At 42.9% G+C, this 17,577-nt stretch overlaps 1 protein-coding gene across 2 annotated transcripts in view; it reads left to right on the forward strand.

The window, feature by feature from the left end:
• The window catches only part of MYO9A (myosin IXA), a 171,909-nt gene that overhangs the window by 101,449 nt on the left and 52,883 nt on the right, over window positions 1-17,577 (forward strand). For both annotated transcript variants that reach the window (XM_066196002.1, XM_066196003.1), the window contains exons 10-11: window positions 1,372-1,488; window positions 8,388-8,522. In XM_066196002.1, the coding sequence (XP_066052099.1) occupies window positions 1,372-1,488; window positions 8,388-8,522 (252 nt within the window). The remainder of the gene's footprint in view (window positions 1-1,371; window positions 1,489-8,387; window positions 8,523-17,577) is intronic.

Consider the following 17,577-nt stretch of genomic DNA (forward strand, 5'->3'; position numbering starts at 1 on the left):
AAGTTCTACATCCCTCCAGGGATAGGGACTCCGCCCCTGCCATGGGCAGCAGTTCCAATGCCTGACAACCCATTCCATTAATAAATTTTTCCTAACATCCAACCTAAACCTCCCCTGGCGTGGACTGTGTTAATCCCTTCTATTCCAGCTGGACAGGGAGAGGAAGTGAGACCGTGTGCTTAATTGCGTTTTAAGAGCAAAACATTGGCAGAACGGCTTGTGGTCACGCTAAATGCTGCTGTCTCCAAAAATCAAGGAAAAAAAAGGTGGGAATAAGCTGATAGAAGATAAATGAGCTTTATTCCTTCACTTGGGGTCAGTGACGTGAGGCCACTCAGATGATGTTCCTTGAAGGGAGCGTTGGTGAGAAGAGTTTCAAGGCAATGGGTTCAAAGCCATGATTTGTTACAGTTCAGGGTTTAATTGAAATAATTATGTGGGAATCTTCTGGTTCCCTTTTTATTTTTCTGCAGTGGCTAAAATGAACCAAAAATGTAGCAGTGGTGGTGCCATATGTTTTTATGGCTGGTGCCATAAGTTTTTAGGTGATTAATATGGACCAAAGCTCTACTCGAGGTGATAATTGAAACCAAGGAAGAATCCTAAGCGGCAAGAGCAAAGATAACCTTTAAATAGGAATTCCTGCATTCTGGGTCTCTATGTAAGTGCCTGTCCAAAAGCTCAGGGATCTTCCTTTGATCTCAGCTTTCATCCCATCAAGCAGAATCTCTTTGATCCCAGCCGTGGTGGGGATGACCCTTCCTCGGCGCTGTTATTCCTCTCTCTGGGAGAGCTGCTGGAGGAGCGCTGAACCTGCCTGCCATGATTTGTAGCTCCCGCTGGTGGTACCTGGAAAACTTCAAGTTTTCAGGAACCCTCAGATTTACTAGAGGGATTTTTAGCCTTCCCTTTTGTAGCCCTTCTGCTGGTGCCAGGGGCTGCTTGTCCTGGCCTGTGCTTTCATATCACTTGCTGTCACTCCTGTGCAATATCCGCCCTTCTCTTTCCTTCTCCCCCAGAAAACCTTTCAAGGATCTTGGTGAATTTATTATATTTGTATTTGCTGTATGTATTTATTTTCTTTCCTTTCACCACCAGTGTTGGGATTTGTGGTGTGATCTCGTGTATCATCCACTCAAATGCATGAAAGAAACCAAGCCAAAGTCAAGGGCACATCCCACAGCCCTGGGATTACACCGAATTCCCAGTGCTGTCAGGACCATTGACATACATGGCAGAAATTAAAATAGCAGACAAAAGCTTTGGCAAGGGAGAAATATGAACTTTGGATGTGAGAGCTTGAGAAGGAAAAGCCATTTTAGTGCAGAGCAGGAATCATTTCCAATCACCTCTTTTAATTTTCTATTTCAGGCTGTGACCGTGAGGAATTCCATGGCCAAGTCATTGTACAGCGCCCTGTTTGACTGGATCGTGTTTAGGATCAACCATGCCCTCCTCAACTCTAAGGACATGGAGGAAAGCACCAAGGTAACATCTTACCAGCTCCTTTGGCTCCTCTCTTGGGCTTTTAAAATAAATAACTGAATGATAAAACATTACCCAGGCATGTTGCTTAACGTGAAGTTAATTTTTCCTCGGATCGTAACTGAGTACATCATTATTCTAAGTGGTGCTTGCTGAGCTGAGAAGGATGAAGCACCCTAATTATTATAAGCTCAAAGCAACCAGGGAAGAGATTCTGTTGTAGCCACAAAAGCCAGTTCCCCCACCTGCTCCAGCAGCAATGGCAAATAATTTTCCTCCTTATGTGTAAAACTAGAGGATCATGTATAATTGAGGGACCAAGTAGAATTCTTGCCACTGCATTTTAATGAAGTTGCTCCATGATGTAATGATAAACGAGCTGGGTGTCTGTGGGTTCTCAGGTAGCACAGTAGAAAAATGAATATAAAGCACAAAAAGTCGTGATGGGAAGAGTGGAGCTGGTGCGATGCTGTACCACCTTCCCAAAGAATTGATGGCAGGAATGACATGAAGTTTCCTGCAATAGCAGAGTCTGGATGCTGTGACCAAGGACATCCTCTCTAACCCCTCTCGTGTCCTCATCCACAGTCCTTGTGGCTGGGGAATACTGACCCCAAAATCCATGTCTGAGCACACAGGCACTTCCAGCTCTCCAGCTACCCTTGGCTTAGGAATCTGGGACATGGTCCAGCAGCATGTGGGGTTTTTTGGGGGGGTTGTACATCCAGACTAAAGTCACAGCTGCCAAAAGGAGGATTTTCACTAAGCGCTGACATTTGGATTGTGCCGTAGGACTGAAGTTGCAGAGACTCTCAGTGTGGTCACTCCTTTATTTAATTCCAAAAAAGGCTTGTGGAGCATAATTGTGGGCTGGAAATAAAAACATGCCTATGAAATCTGGTTGTATGCTTTTCTGACAAAGAAGGGTTGTTACAGTGATAACATCCGACGAGCCTTCTGACTGCACATGCTGCCTCTCCTTCTGTTTAATATTTTACCAGAAATGTTGTGTTCTTTCCTGATTTTTTTCCAAGCCATCAAAAGTTTTGTCTGGGCTGTCAGGAAAAAACAAACCACACTGTTTACATATTTGGTGAAGCAGAAAAGTAGATTTGTTTTGACAAGGAAATGCATCTCAAATGCTAATTATTTTTTATTAATGACCTAATGATTTTTAAAAATTATTATCTGTTCTGTAATATTTAAATACAAATCAATATAGGACACTCTTGTGTGCTTAGTCAGCATGGCTGTGAATGTGAGGCACCACAGTAGCTGTTTATGGGCCATTAAACTTTTGTTCCCAACCTCAAATCTCAGCAGGTAAGGGCCAGAACAGCCCAAATTCCTGCTTTTTTTCTAGCACTACTGCAGTACATTAACCCTCTGCTTCCTCCAGCCAAGACTCCCATGGGGTGTAACCACCTTCCTCCTTGCTCACCTCACTGTGTCATCTCGTGAATTCACAATTCACAGGTTTCTGAACCTTTTTTTTTGCTCCAAATTGTAATGGCAGTAGGCACCAGAAGCTGAGAGTGGTGTTGCCCCTGTGCTAGAGCAGATCCATCCATGCTGGCAAATGCCCAGGATCCAGAGCTGCAGGAATGTGTTCGTACCCAGATCCAGGGAGGCAATCCCGGGCTGTACTTGGGCCAGAGCTTCTGAAGCAGAAAGACAACGCACAAAATACCAGGAAATATCTGCTGCTTTAGGCATGAGTGTAGTTCAGTTTATCTGCAGAGTCCTCTATGAACTGTATTGATTCCCACAAATCCCTCAGAAATCATGAAAATGCACAAATCCTTCCCATTTTAGGGGTGGAGACGCTGAAGAGATTTATGTGCATTTCAGAGCAGCTTCATTAAACATTGACCAGCCAATTTTCCCTTGAGCAGTTCCACCGTGTCACCTCCCCAGCCCTATTTTTAGCCCCCATCTTGGGTTGTTTCAGCATAGAGGGAGAAGAAATGTCTCCCTGGACTGGGCAGGGCTGGGAATAGCTGCTCCTTTGCCCTCGAGGAGTGACATTGCTGCCAACAAGTGTCCAAGGGCATCCTGGGCTCTGCAGCTGCCATTGAGGCACCAACCAAGAATCACCGCTGCAGAGAAACAGAGCCAGCGACGATAATCTGGTTTGTCCTACCACTTCCCAATCCTCCTGAAATCCTTTTCAGCTGGTTCTTGGAGAAACCCCAGGTGAGAATGCAGGTTCTTCTTGGCCTCCCGTATGTTGTTTTGAGGTTGGGCAACAGCAATGAGTAACTGGGAGGTGGACTGAGAGCAGTGGCATCTCCAAACCCTGGGAATATCTCCTTGCTGCAAGGCAAGACCTCAGCACTTGGATGATGTCTCCTTGCTGGCATCTGCCAGCCAAAAAATTTCTCTTAAACACACCAAGTCTCTGATTTATAAGGGAAAAATATAGCCTTGCACCTCAGAAACTCCTGAGTGTGCAGTGGGTGAAAAATATGTGACTCACCCTGCTGCAAACGTCCCACATTAATCCCAGTCCATGCTTGACACTGATACTCCTCTGACTTTTAAGATAGATTTCGAAACAATCCTGCAGGTTCAGAAGATTCGGAATGTGTCAGATGATGGATTTGAGGCACAGAGCTTTCTTTTATAATAATCACATTTTGCTGAGGTAAAACAAGACTTAAAACCATCTCAATTCAGAGTGTGTTTGGGATAACTTGAGGAGAAAAATCAATACAGAAGTTTCTCTCTTCATGAGTGCAGACTTGATTTTAGTGGGACAATGGGAGCCGAGATCTTTTTCAGATTCCAATATGTGTTTATTTGGTGTCAGCAGTAAGGAGAAGATCAAAAGATGAAGCTGGGCAAAGAAAAATAAACTCTCGGCCGTTGTTCTTCCATATTGTCCAGCAAATATTTGGAAGATGTAAATCAGACCTTTGATATCCAAATTTTGTTAAACGTACAGTGAAATATTTTGGGAAAACACAGTGGGATTTGGCTTATCTTGCTTGGTGACAGGATTTCTAGCATATTATTTCTGACCCATGTTGGGATTAAGTTATTTGATACCTCCTGGTGTATGGTGATGGCAGAGCTGCCATGGGTCAGATTTGCTCTGATCCCCTTTTCCTTCATCTTCTCTCAATTCCTTTTAGTTCCTTTTATGTTCTCGTGATTGCCTACAAACTGTCTGAAATTTGACCTTTATTAATGAGGTCGGAGACTTTCCCTTCTCTTGAGAACGAGATTACTAAACCTCCCAGAGCCTCTTATTGAATTCCCCTTCCATAAATCAGGTTAGGAATTGCTAGAAGTCCATCTCACTTCTTAAAACGGTGATAGAGTGGAGATCATGGTGCATCAAAAGCCATTTACAAGGGTGTTTTTAATCTTTTCCCATTTGGGTCTTCTGAAGTGTCTTAATTTCCTCCCAAATTACCCTGCTGCTGTTTTCTGATGATGTGCCACTTACGTGGGGATGATGGTGAATTCATGGCTGCGAAGAAAATTAAAATTAATGGCCATGAAGAAAAATTCATGGTTGAACACGTGAGAAACTCATGGCCGTGAAGAAAATTCATTACAGTTAATGGCCATGAAGAAAAATTCCTGGTTGAATTCATGAAGGACTCATGACCATGAAGAAAATTCATTTAAATTCAACCTACCAGTTAATTCTTGGCTTTTTGACCTGAAGCAGGGAAAGAATTGCTGAGCATGCAATGTGTTTAATGTGCATCAGTTCATTAATTTTAGGTCCCAGCTTCCAAGTTTGTATCAAATCACTGCCTTTCACTTTTTATAATAGGTCATCATGCATATTGGGGTGATGTAGGTTGGAGTGGTCCTTTTGGATGAAGTGGTGATGGATTTTGGGGTTGTTTTGGGGTTTGGGGGAGGGATTTTTTACACTATTGGCCTTGGAATATTGTAAATGAAAAGAAATTACTAAAATGAAACGAGATTTAAAAATTAAAAGTAATAGTAAACAAGATTTTTTTTCTCTGAATTTGAAGCAAACCTATTTGTGATTGCCAAAATGTACCTCCATGGTGGAATTACATCACCAGCATGCACTTGGGGCAACATAAATCAGCTCCAATGATCCCTATTTAGTGACACTTTGGGAATTGGAGAGCACGGAGCTTCAAGGCCATCATTTGCCAAAAGCCCTTCAAACTCATGCTCTGTGTTTAAATGTCATGGCTGAGACATTTTAAGAAAAGCATGAGGTCATTTTTCATCATCTCAAGCAGAAACTGCTCTCTGACCCAGGGTTCACCCAAATTTTAAAAATCCTCACAGACATGCACTTTTAATCACAGGAATTTTGATATGCTAGTTAATGCAGTCACGCTTTTTAATTTTATAGATTAGTTCTGATAAATAAACAGCATTAACACACAAACTAGGCTTGGCTAGTTGAGGTCTAAATTATCTTTGTGTTATTTCCTCATGGCACCTATTCAAAGGATCGATTTGAAGCTGAAGACTTATAAGATTTGTAAATGTTTCACTCACGTGATTATTTTTTTAAATATTGGGCTGCAAATTTCATCCTAAACCCACCCAGATTACACACTTTTTACAGGCAGTTCAGCAAAATTAATTCTTGTATATGCCAATGGAAATGGTGGTTTTTCACCTTGCTACAAGAATTGCCTCTGTACTAATGCATTTGTGCTGCTTTATCAGGGACAAGAGCAGAAAAGCAGCCGTAAATTCCAAATTTCTCAGGTTTTAAAGTTTTCCCAAGTGGCATCCATTGGCCTTGTTCTTTTGGGAGCGTCACAGCAGAGGACAAACGACTGTTTCACTGCAGAGCTCTGCCCAGATTTCTCTGGTGTGAAACTCTGCAAAAAAACCACACAGTTTAAAATCTGTATTCTGGAGGAGTTCAGGAGTTACAAACACAGGGATGTGAGAAAAATGCTGTTTTGCTCTGTATAACAACCACGGCAGAATTAACCATCCTCTTTCTGGACGTGTGGTTTGATACCTGCAGTGGTTCGGGGAAAAGGAGATTATAGATCTGTGTGTGTTTAATTTTAGGTGTCAGCAAAAAAAATTAGAAAAACACAGCTTTAAAATATAATATTTCCATAAGATTCTTTTATAACTGACAGGGCTATTTTTTGCTATATATGACTCTTCTGTTTTGCTTTTAAGTGTATTTCCATGCCCACATTGAAATATATTTGGTAGCAGTTTCAGTGCAGTAAATGAATCAGGATTGGAAAAAGGGGAGAGAGTTTTTGTGCTCAGTTGTTTCATATTAAATTAAGTTTATGAGAGCTCAAAGCCTTTGTTCAGCTTAAAGTCTTCAGTGATGGCAGGGGCTTAACGATTTCCACAGGGCATCAGCGCAGTGGTTTTGAAAGCTGGTGTCAGTAAATCCATGAATAGCCTGGAAGTGTGAGCATTTTATCTTCAAAGTCTTGTTTGTATATGAAACTTTTATGTGGGGGTATTTTTTTGAACTCTTGTGGATTGTAGGGATGAGCTTGAACAGCAGTGGGGTGGTTGGGGTCAGGATTTGCAAGGGAGATATGAAGGGAGATGAGGAAAGTCACTTTGTCCTGTTTCCATCATCAATTTTTCCATAGACAATATAGATAAAATATGATCCATTAATCATACAAAGAGTTTAAGAAGAATTCCTCCTGAGATGTATTTTAAAAAGAAATGAGGCACATTTCTGCTCAGTGAACAAAAGGGTTGCCACATCCATTGGGACAAGCAGGAGAAGATGCCGGACCTCAGAAAGCCGTGGGTGAGAGTGAATCCCTCTGCCAGGCTCATTCCTTGGTCCAGTGGTTCCCAATTTCCATCTTCTGGTCAAAGATCTGTTTCTCATGGGTGTTTTGCCAAGTGATGCAAACTTCTGGGAAAGTGGCCAAGGGCCTCCGTCCTTGTCATGGCATCAGGGAGGTAGAGACTGTCTGGCCCTGGAATAGGGAGAAAAGCCTGGACAAAAGATGAAGTAGTCAATGAGCTCTTGGAAAATGGGTTAGAGAGTTATCTTTGTGCTTAAATGCTTTTTTTTTTTTTGTGTTTTTGCTTGTCCCGGTGGCCAGAGTCCAGGTCAGACAAAGCTCCAACTCAGAGCTGAGTGGCCACTCTGCCCACGGCAGCCGTGCCTGCTCCAGCCGTAGGTGGTTCCCTGGTCAGGAGTCGGGCACAGAAGGAATATTTTCCTCCCACATTATGTGATGCATTGAAAATGGACAAAAGACAGTGTGGAGAGGCCTGTGGACAGTCTGGTTTATATTCCTGGCAGCGGAATTAAGCTGGACTTAGCAAGGAAGTCTTAGAAAACCCAGAGCACAGGTAACACCAACACAACTGAAACCAGGGCGCCTGGCAGCTCTCAGGTCTTTTGAGGTGGAGGGAAGGGGATATTTCTCCTCTTTACTTGAGGTTTGGTTCATTTGACCAGTGCTAATGCTTTTACTTCTCTTATTGATTTCTTCTTGAGGTTTGCAGCTGGAGTGGGTTTGCTTGGACAGTGCACTCACCTTGGAGGTGTTCCCATGGCTTGTCTTCACGGGGCAAGCCTTTGTTTCCCAAGTCTATCCCCATTTTTCCCTTCTGAAGATCAATACTCCTAAATCCAATAGAGTAACTTGGAACAGGGTTCAGGTTTCTTCAAAGATGGCCATTTAATTGTTAATAAGAAAAAAATTCACCTCTTGGAGAGCTTTTTTCTTAGAACAAGCCCTTTTGTTCAGATATCTAAAGTTACATGTTGTCTCTCTGATTTGGAGGAGTCTTCCAGACAGTACAATATCAACAATTCCAGTAAAATCCCTGCTATTAAGTATATTTAATTCTGCCTGTGTGCTTTTGATTATGTACTGTGTACAAATAATCCACTTTATATGATTTTATTCTAATCCTCACTCTTACTTTTCTTGCAGATTTTATCTATTGGGGTGCTTGATATTTTTGGGTTTGAAGACTATGAAAACAATAGTTTCGAACAATTCTGCATTAACTTTGCCAACGAGCGCTTGCAGCACTACTTTAACCAACACATCTTTAAACTGGAACAGGTAAGTCCAAAAATATTTACTCTCTGATGCCAGTGAATATTGACATGATTTTATGGCCCTGATAAGGTTCTGAAATTGTCCCTTTAGTTCTGTTTTGTTAAGGAGTGTACACTGAATTATTCAAATTTGACTTCTAATTGACCGTATGACGAACTTCCACCTGTAAAATAAAATCCAGACAGACATTTGCTGATTTAAAATAAACATTTTGGCTTCCAAAAACATCATGAAGACCTTAACCGCTGCTCTGTTGTCTCCTTGATATGTGCTCAGAGGGCTCATCAAGGAATGAGCAACTCCTTCCTTGCCTTTGCCTGGACATGCTGCCATGCCGTTTGATATCACATAAAAGTTATTTTTTGGTATCTAGTGAAAAAGCCGCCCCAATCTTCCAGTCTTTCTTTGCCTTCCAGTGTTGATTTGTGGGGAGGGAGGGGAAATGTCACTCTCATGTGTTTTCCACGGTCAGACTTGAGAGCGTTATGACCTTCAATAGCCCTGGCAGATTAGGAAAGGCCGAACTTCAAGCTTTGCTTTAGGTTTGTTAAGACCGGGTGTTGCTTTCAAGCCTCAAATTAATGCACTCAAGAAAGATAACAAAAACACAGGCTGCAATCCAGCAGGTAACACACACAAGGTGGTTTAGATGGATGGGAGGAGGCTTCTCCATTTGTTATCCAGCAACAAGCAGGACAAGAAACTGCAAGTTTCTTTCAACATCCATGTGTTGTTTCATGGATGGACAACTATTATTGGGCTGTATAATACAGGAAATATGTTAGAGACCTTCAAAATGCCTTTCTTTTTTTTTTTTTTTTTTACATGCCAGACTGCATGTCCTTTCTCCAGGTGAAATACTTCTTGGGGGAGGCCAAGGGGATCCCTCCTAATCATCATTACAGACTTGACCCAGCCCTTCCCAAAAACCCTGATAGTTTCATTTTGAGCTTCTCCAGTGTTCTCGGAGATTAGAAAATTCATAAGAAAAAGTTGCCTTGAATGTGAGGATGTTCAAAAAACAAGTGATATATCCCTGAGTGGGTCACTCAGGGAGTATTTGCTCATGGGTTTGATGGTTTCTGTTTAATCTTTGGTTTTGATCAATAAGGTAGAGCAGAGTTGCTCAAAGCCATTTAATTCCAGTTTTTTAAGTGGCCTTTGTATGCGGGTGCACCCTACTCAGTAGATGCTCCAAGAATGGGAAAACCTGTCTATTTCTAGGGACAGGTTTATTTTCCCATTGTCTACCATAACAATGCAAGTTTTGATACTATCACAAAGCCAAAGCAGCTGGAGTTTTTATAAACGTTTCCATACACTTCCTAGAAGAGACTTGGGGAGGGAGGATCATCTGTGAAAGCTGGAGAGAGATGATTCCATGAGGTGGGGTTTCAGCAGCCTCCTCCAAGATGCCATCATCCATGAGGGAATTCCTGTTATAGGGTTGGGATTTCTTAGCAGATCAGTGCTCCCCCCAAGCCTGGGGGATAAACAGAGGTCCCGAGTGCAGCAATCTGTAATTCTTCTTGCAGCAGCTTCAGAGCTAATTAGCTTTCTCCTGGAAATCTGTCAAGCATGTGAAGTTGCTGGAGTCAGTGTTTGCTGTATGGATATGAGGAGCAGTTGTGGAGGCATCAAAATGCAAAGGGCCCATTCCAGTTCTTAATGTCAGAGCACGTCATCCTCCTAGATCCTGGCTGGAGCACTGTGAGCTCTGCTGCTGGAAAATTCAGACATCCTGGCATAGATTGAGTCTATAAATACAAGTAATCTGTGCAGCTGCACGAGCACTGATCCTCGGGTGAATGAATTGGATGGTTTAACCATTTACTTTCCCTGGAATTCCGGCTGCATGTGGAGGAGTGGATTTGATGGAAAGAAAACTCAAGGGTGCATATTCAGATCTTGGGTCTTCAGAATGTCCTTCCTTCCTTGCTGGCCCAAAGGTTTTTTAATGATAGTCACAAGTCTACAAATGAAGACCAGGGAGTTAATACTGTGTTTCTAGGGCGCAAAATAGTTCTGTTACTTCAAAATGTGAATTTATCTGAGGTATTTGTGTCTTTATAAGGGTTTATTTCCTGTCTTGGTGATGGGGACCTGAAATGGATAGATCCTTCCCTGAATCCTCAGCTCTCCAAAGCTTGCAGGCGGCTAAAGAGAGATTGCTGAGATATCCAGACACTTCTGCCAAAAAAATAAGTGGCAAAATTAAAAAATCACTAAGGATTTTTCTCGAAGTCCTAATAGAATTTCTCTGCCAGAACTGCATTTAGCCATGATGGAATTGTTGCCATGACATGCTGTTGATGTTATGGAAACCAAAATACCCACTACAGTCCTCTAGGAGAACCATGGGATTATTTTAACCTTTATTCCCTTCTTTTTTTCCATGGTGAAATCTAATACAATATGTCTGGTGAATCTTTTTTTTTAAACCTTCTGTCTGAAGATGACACTATTTCCAGTGGTTTGCAAACAACCACCGAGGCATCCTCGATATTCAGCCTGGTGTCTCCCAAAAATACAGCAGCTCTTGTGCTGTGACTGAGGGGCTGCAAAGGTTTTTGCAGGAACAACCTCCTCTCTTGCAGCTGACCATGGGTTAAGGGTAAAGACTTTATAAATCCTGGTCTACTTTTGGATCCAGATCAGTGATCATCTATTTATTAATATAGAAAGGTGGCAATGGCAGGAGCTGTGACCTTGCCCCGTCACAGAGCAAAGGTGGTTTTCTCCTCCCCAGCTATCTCACAGGTTCCCGGAGGGAGCTTGGGCGAGGGGCTGTAGCTGGTGGCTTCAGCTGCTGCCTCGTTGCCCTGGGCCACACAAGGGTGGGGAGGCCTTTGCCGTCCCTCCCTCAGGCTGGTGGCTTCAGGTGACACGTACCTATTGCTCTTGGACTCACTGGGTGCTGTCAGAGCATCACCTCGGCAGTGATTCTCTGTCCCCCAGCCCAGCTCCTTCTCTGTGCCCTCATCAAAGAGCCTCCTGTGCAGAGCAGATAAGCCCAGAGCTGCCCTGAAAATCAGAGAACACCCAGGTGCTTCTGGGAGAGGAATACGGCATTTTTGCATTGCACCTTGCCTTGTTGGGGGTTTTTTAGGGCATTGCACTAAATAATTGCTGTGGATGGAGAGTTAGTTTGAAGGTCACCAGTACCATACCGACTGTGATCTGAGTTTCCTCCAACTTTCCGGGTCTTTGGCAGTTTAAGGGCCAGGAATACAAGTTTTTATTTCTTTATGTATCCCATTCTCCAAACTTTTTCATCTTTCTCCTCACCAGTCTTCCCCCATCCCTGCCGAGGCTCATCTGGTTCTCTCCACCTCACTCAGCTTTCCCTGTTTCAGCTGATGCTTTACAAAGGTTGAGGACTCATACTGTAGCTTCTCATCCCACAAGTCGTGCTATTAAAGTTCTTTTCTACCTCTTTTTCCAGCTTTTGCTTACCCACCAAACCTCAGTTTCAAGGGCATGCTTTTATTGTTTAAAAAAAAAAAATCAATGAATAACCATGGTTGAGGCTGAAAAAATTACAGAATTTGGACTACAATCAACTGGCAGGAGCTCAGGTGTTCAGTGAAGTCCACTTTCTGGTGAGGTCCCTGGTAAGCTTGACGTCCTAGCCAGCAAATCTCAGCCTGCTCAGACTGAAAAACTGATTTTCATCAGGATAACGCATCCCATGGAATGTTTGCTCAGCCATCCTAAGCTCCATAAATGTTTAGGGAGGTCTATAGAGTTTACTGTTCCTGTGCAATAGGTGGAGAAATCCAATAGTCTGGACTAAATTATAGTGGTGTTTGGTTGAAGGTGTGATTTGATGGTCTTGGAGGTCTGGTCACTACCTCAGATCACCTCTGAATTTCACCTCATGATTTTGACGGGCAACAGCCATGAGGGAACATGACACTCTAAAATGAGTTTAGTTATCTTACTTACACATTGCCTTTAGAAATTAATGTGGGAGTGAACTAACTTAAAAAAGCATCAATCTAAAATATTTAAATTTAAAATGAATTGTGAAAAAAGAGACTCTGTCCTACTGCTTGGAACACTCTTCCTTCCAGCCAGGGTTTTTTCTGTATCTCATCACTGGTTAGGCGTTAATGCCTCTTTATGGCCTCTGAAGACAAAAGCCAACCATCAGAAATCAACCGTTGAGACCTGGGAAGCTCAGTTCAAATTTCTGTTTTCCTTGGAGATGGGAGAGAGGCTGCCCTCTGAGAAATGTTGCCGTCAGCTGCAGGCCACATGACCCGTGGAGAAAGAACAAGCTGCACAAGTTACTGATTTATTATTTGGCAGAATGCCATCAAATGCAACTCACATTTGGGGGAGGAGGACGATAGTTAGAGCACATAAATTATGCTAATAAAAATCAGGATGCCGAGAGCTGTTTAAATGGTATCTGCAGGGTAGGAAGATTTCGAAGCACGTTAGTGAAATGTAGGACAGCTCTGATCAGAGCTGTGCCAGGATGGGTTCTGGTTGGACATCAGGAGGAATTTCTTCATGGAAAGGATGGTCAGGCACTGGAACTGCCCAGAAGGTGGTGGAACCCCCATCCCTGGAGATATCCAAGGAACCCCTGGACATGGCACCCAGTGCTCTGGGCTGGTGACGAGGTGGGGATCAGGCACAAGTTGTACTCGATGGTATGCAGGGTCATTTCCAAACTCATTGATTCTGGGATCCACTGCCAGTCCCCCAGAGCTTTGTCTTGTGTCCTTCCAGCATCCCTGAGTCCATGGGTGTTGCAGGTGGGACTGGGGCTGGGGAGCTTCATTTGCCACCCGCTTGTTTCTGGGTTTCTCCAGATGATGAGCAGTAAATATATAAATATAATGCATAATGTATAACATGTAATAGGATATATCCTAATCTGTTACGTTATTTATATATCCTCTGATACCATAGAGTAGATTGAGTTGGAAGGGACCTGAACGATAATCCAGTTCCAACTCTCCTCACAGGTAATTTCCTAACCTTTAATTTAATCCCGGTGTGGAGAAGTTCAGCATCAGGCAAGCCCATCCCTCATCCCATGCTCCTTTCTGTAACTCCTCAAGTCACAGCTGCTTGCACCCAGTGCCCTTATCCCTCTCCCAAGTCACCAATATCCCTTGAGCTTTTTTCCTCTCCTCTGAGCTAGTTCCTTCCTTTTTCCAGGTAAATGATGTTTTCTGCTGATTGTGGTTCCTGCTCAGATATTTCGGCTAAATAAATGCACAGACCGTGCCAGGGATAAAAAAAAAAAAATTTATTGGTGGTACAAAAGGGTTTGGAATGTCAGGAAGAGGGGGAATGGCTTCCCACAAGGGGCAGTGGCTTCACATTGCCAGAGGGAAGCGAAGAAACTCTTCCCTGTGAGGATGGTGAGGCGCTAGCAGAGGCTGCCCAGAGCAGCTGCGGCTGCCCCATCCCTGGAAATGTTCAAGGCCAGGTCAGACAGGGCTTGGAGCAATCTGGGCTAGTGGAAGGTGTCCACAAGATCTTTGAAACAGAACACCTTGAAAGTCTCTTCCAACCCAACCGTTCTGTGTTTTTGTTGGTGGATTTTCATAGGACAGATTTGTGCAATGTGACCTCTCAAGCAGGATGATGAGCAAGAAATCTTTGAAAGCCTTTAAAATACTTCAACCGACGTAAAAATTGTCTTGTTGTGGCAGGACTGGAATCAGGAGTGTGTTAATTGACACAAGTGTGGAGAGGGACTGGAAGGGGGAGGAGATGTTCAGCCTCAAAGACCAGTCTGGTGCTCACCATGACCACTGTGGAGGTTCCTTCACATTTCCTAACTCTCATCCATCTTTCAAGGTGCTGGCAGATGCAGATACAGATATTTCTTTTCCTCTTTAATTTTGATCACAAGAAATTAAAGGAATTGATTCACCAGCAGATCACACAGCACTGTTCATCTCGTACTTCTCCTGGCTGTGTAAGGGCAGCTTGGGAAGAAGATGCTTCCGCAGAGGGAGCCCATGGGATCATGGCAATATGTGTGCTGCCAGCTGAACCATGCAAACCCAATTCTACCCATTTTGAGAGCAAAATATAATTTATGATTGAAACCCTGTTGATGCTGAAGTTCAGGGAGCTGATTTGAGCTCAGAGATGGATGGTGTGGAGCCGGCATATGATTTTCTGGGCTGAACCTGCTGGTTTAAAACACTTTCATAATGGATAGTCCAAAATCCAATAAATTTAAATCTGCCTACTTAACAGCAGGGGAGACATTATCAGTGGGTGAAGCATCAGCCTCAGAATAAAACCAAATTCACGTGGCATTTGCTGAGGAGCTGCTGAAATAATCACCTGGAAGGAGACCATGCCGAGGAGGACCTTGGCTTCAAGGGAAGGCTCATCAGCTCCCCTGCACTGCCTCCTGTTATCATGGACAGAGTTGGTCTTAAAAACCAGTTTATAGATCGTGTATTCAGAGAGAATGTGGTTAAGTATTTACATTTGTCATGTCTGTGAGCACATGGTTAAAAAAGATGTGTTATATATTTATACTTATGTCTGTGTCTATAAATTCCTTCTCTACTGAAATTGAGAACAAACATAAAAATCTTCATTCCTAAACGAAGCCATCAGCCTCAGCATCTTTTCCTGGAGGGATGTTGGGAACTCGAGGCCTCCACCCCGTCTGCGGTAGACTAAGGACCAGACATTGGTCTCACTCATTTAGGAACTTTCCATGGATTTGTGATATCAAACTCATTTTAATCATCTGTTTATGCCAGGATGATTCTGCTGGGCCTGGCTCACAGTGCCCATTTGCTGAACGAGCAATTAATCCTCCGTGGGGTGGGTTCATGCCTGGATGGATGAATCCTTAGAGGAGAGATTCTCGCACACCTTGTTGCCATTTCCAGCTCTGGACAAATCTTCCCAAGCTCCCCAGGATGGATTTTAGGATGCAAATGTGTCCATATGTAGCCAGAAAAGAGCTTTTTTAAGGTTTAGCTCCTTTAATTTTTCATTTAACAACGACCCTTTTTAACATACAAAAGTAATTGGGGATTATTTTAAACTGAGGAGTTCAGCTAGGAATGGTAAAAGATGTGGAAGGGGAGTTTATTCCTAGTTTCTCACTTTGCAAAGAAGCCTGAAGCTAAAGCAGATGGTGTTCAAGGCAAGAAGAGAGGAATTTCACACCCTTCTGTTTAGTCGGGAATTTTTATGCCAAATATATACATTTAGACATCCAAAAGTAGCTGCCTGTTGATCGTACGGCTCTGGATTACACGAGCTTTTATGACAGGACCGCAATGGGAAATGTTCCCATGTGGAGTTACGCTGGGGAAAGGGATTTTTCAGTTGATTTCTCACTTTAATCTGGGAATTTTCATTGTGTAAACAAGGTTTTCTTATGCCTCAGTAGGGAAAGGCTGGAGTAGATAAACTCCTGGATCTGGTCTAGCTCTGCCTGGGAGGAGGTGGATGAGTTGGTGGATGTTTCTGCTGCTCTTGGGGTTTGTGAATCTTATTTTTGGGGCTGTTTCTCAAATCTCACCGTGACTAATGGCAATATCCCTGTGGGATAGGACATCTGCCTCCAGGGCGCTGAAACACTGAGGGATTTTCAGGGCTTTTGGCTTGCAGGATGTGTGGATGGATGCCCAAAGCCCTCCAGACCTCTTTAAATCATGGGAAAATTTGTATCTTTGATATCCCATGATAAGGCAAGAAATTTCACATATCATGGTAAAACCTTTATCTTTAGGTGGGACTTTTCACCACCTTTTGATTTTAATTTCCTGAACCCCGAGTTTTGTGCTTTTAGACAAATGAGAAACTTATTATGCTTTTTATTTTGTATTTTTATCACATCTCCTTTTTCATTTAATCTCTGCATTTCCTCTCCTCTGAAGTTTTTCAAGCCCCTGGTCTCCCCCTCCCCACCTCTGAATTTTGCCACATGATTTTGGGGAGCAGCAGCACCCGGGGACTATGATACTCCAAAGAGAGCTTAGATATCTTATTTAGATACCATATTTATCACAAATATCGTATCTAGATACGTGTAAGTTTAAAAATAATGTTTAACTTTTTCTCCCTTAATTGTGCTTTTTAGCGTTCGGGTTTATTTACTGATGACTGTGGCTGGATACAGAGTAATTGATGATCATATGTGGAGGTGTAAAGACATTTTCCAGCATCTTCCAGATTTTGTTGGGCTTGTGGGTGTTTTCTCCCACTCAGGATAACGAAATCTTTAATTCCACCCTGGATTAGAGTGTTTTGATTTGGTTTAGCACTGAAATAAAGTTCTGATAACAGAACTGGTCCACCACTCCTGTAGAGATAACAGGACTTGGTTCTCAGCAATTCCAACTATAAAATTACAGGATATTTCTGTTCCTAGCAGGAGGGTTTCCATCAGACCTTGCAGCCTGGTTGGGAGGGTTTTCCTGATGCTCAGCGTGTGTGTTTTAATTTTAAATTCATTATTCTGTGCCAGGGGCAGCGTTTGTGCGCTGGGTCAGTGTGGGCAGGCAGAGTTTCTCTTTAACAGAGCTTTAACAGCTCTGCCTTTCCTAGAGTTCCAGTAATTTTCCAACTTAAAAACGTTGGATATTCTGCCCCATTCTCTTTGGTACCCTAAATTGTACATACTGCTTTGCCTCAACTAACACTGCATGAGAGTAAAGATTTGCTCTCATATTCCATGTGCATTTCAAAGTCTGCATCCCCATTTTATGTCTTTTTTTTTTTAATATATTTGAACATCATAAACTGTGTTTTATTCAGATCTCTTCAGTGACCTCATGCTGACATACTGCCAATGTCTCTCTCCATGCTTAGGGCAGCAAAGCTGTTTCTGAATTCCCACTTGGGAAACGGGAATCTCCTTGTGGAGTCCATAGAGGTCACTTGGAGAACAATCTATAGCATCTCACCCAATAATTAAATGAAAATATGGAGCTGCTGGACTTTAAAAAAAACAAAAAACGTCTTTTTTAGTTCTTTGCTCCATTTCTTTCCCCAAGTCTGGGAGCTCAGTGCTCTTCTCTCCAGTGAACTTGCATCGCTTCTCTTTCCA

Source organism: Chamaea fasciata, unplaced genomic scaffold (assembly GCF_029207755.1).
Source record: "Chamaea fasciata isolate MVZ Bird 193981 ecotype frontalis unplaced genomic scaffold, bChaFas1.0.hap1 SCAF_14, whole genome shotgun sequence".
NCBI classification, from domain to species: Eukaryota; Metazoa; Chordata; class Aves; order Passeriformes; family Sylviidae; genus Chamaea; species Chamaea fasciata.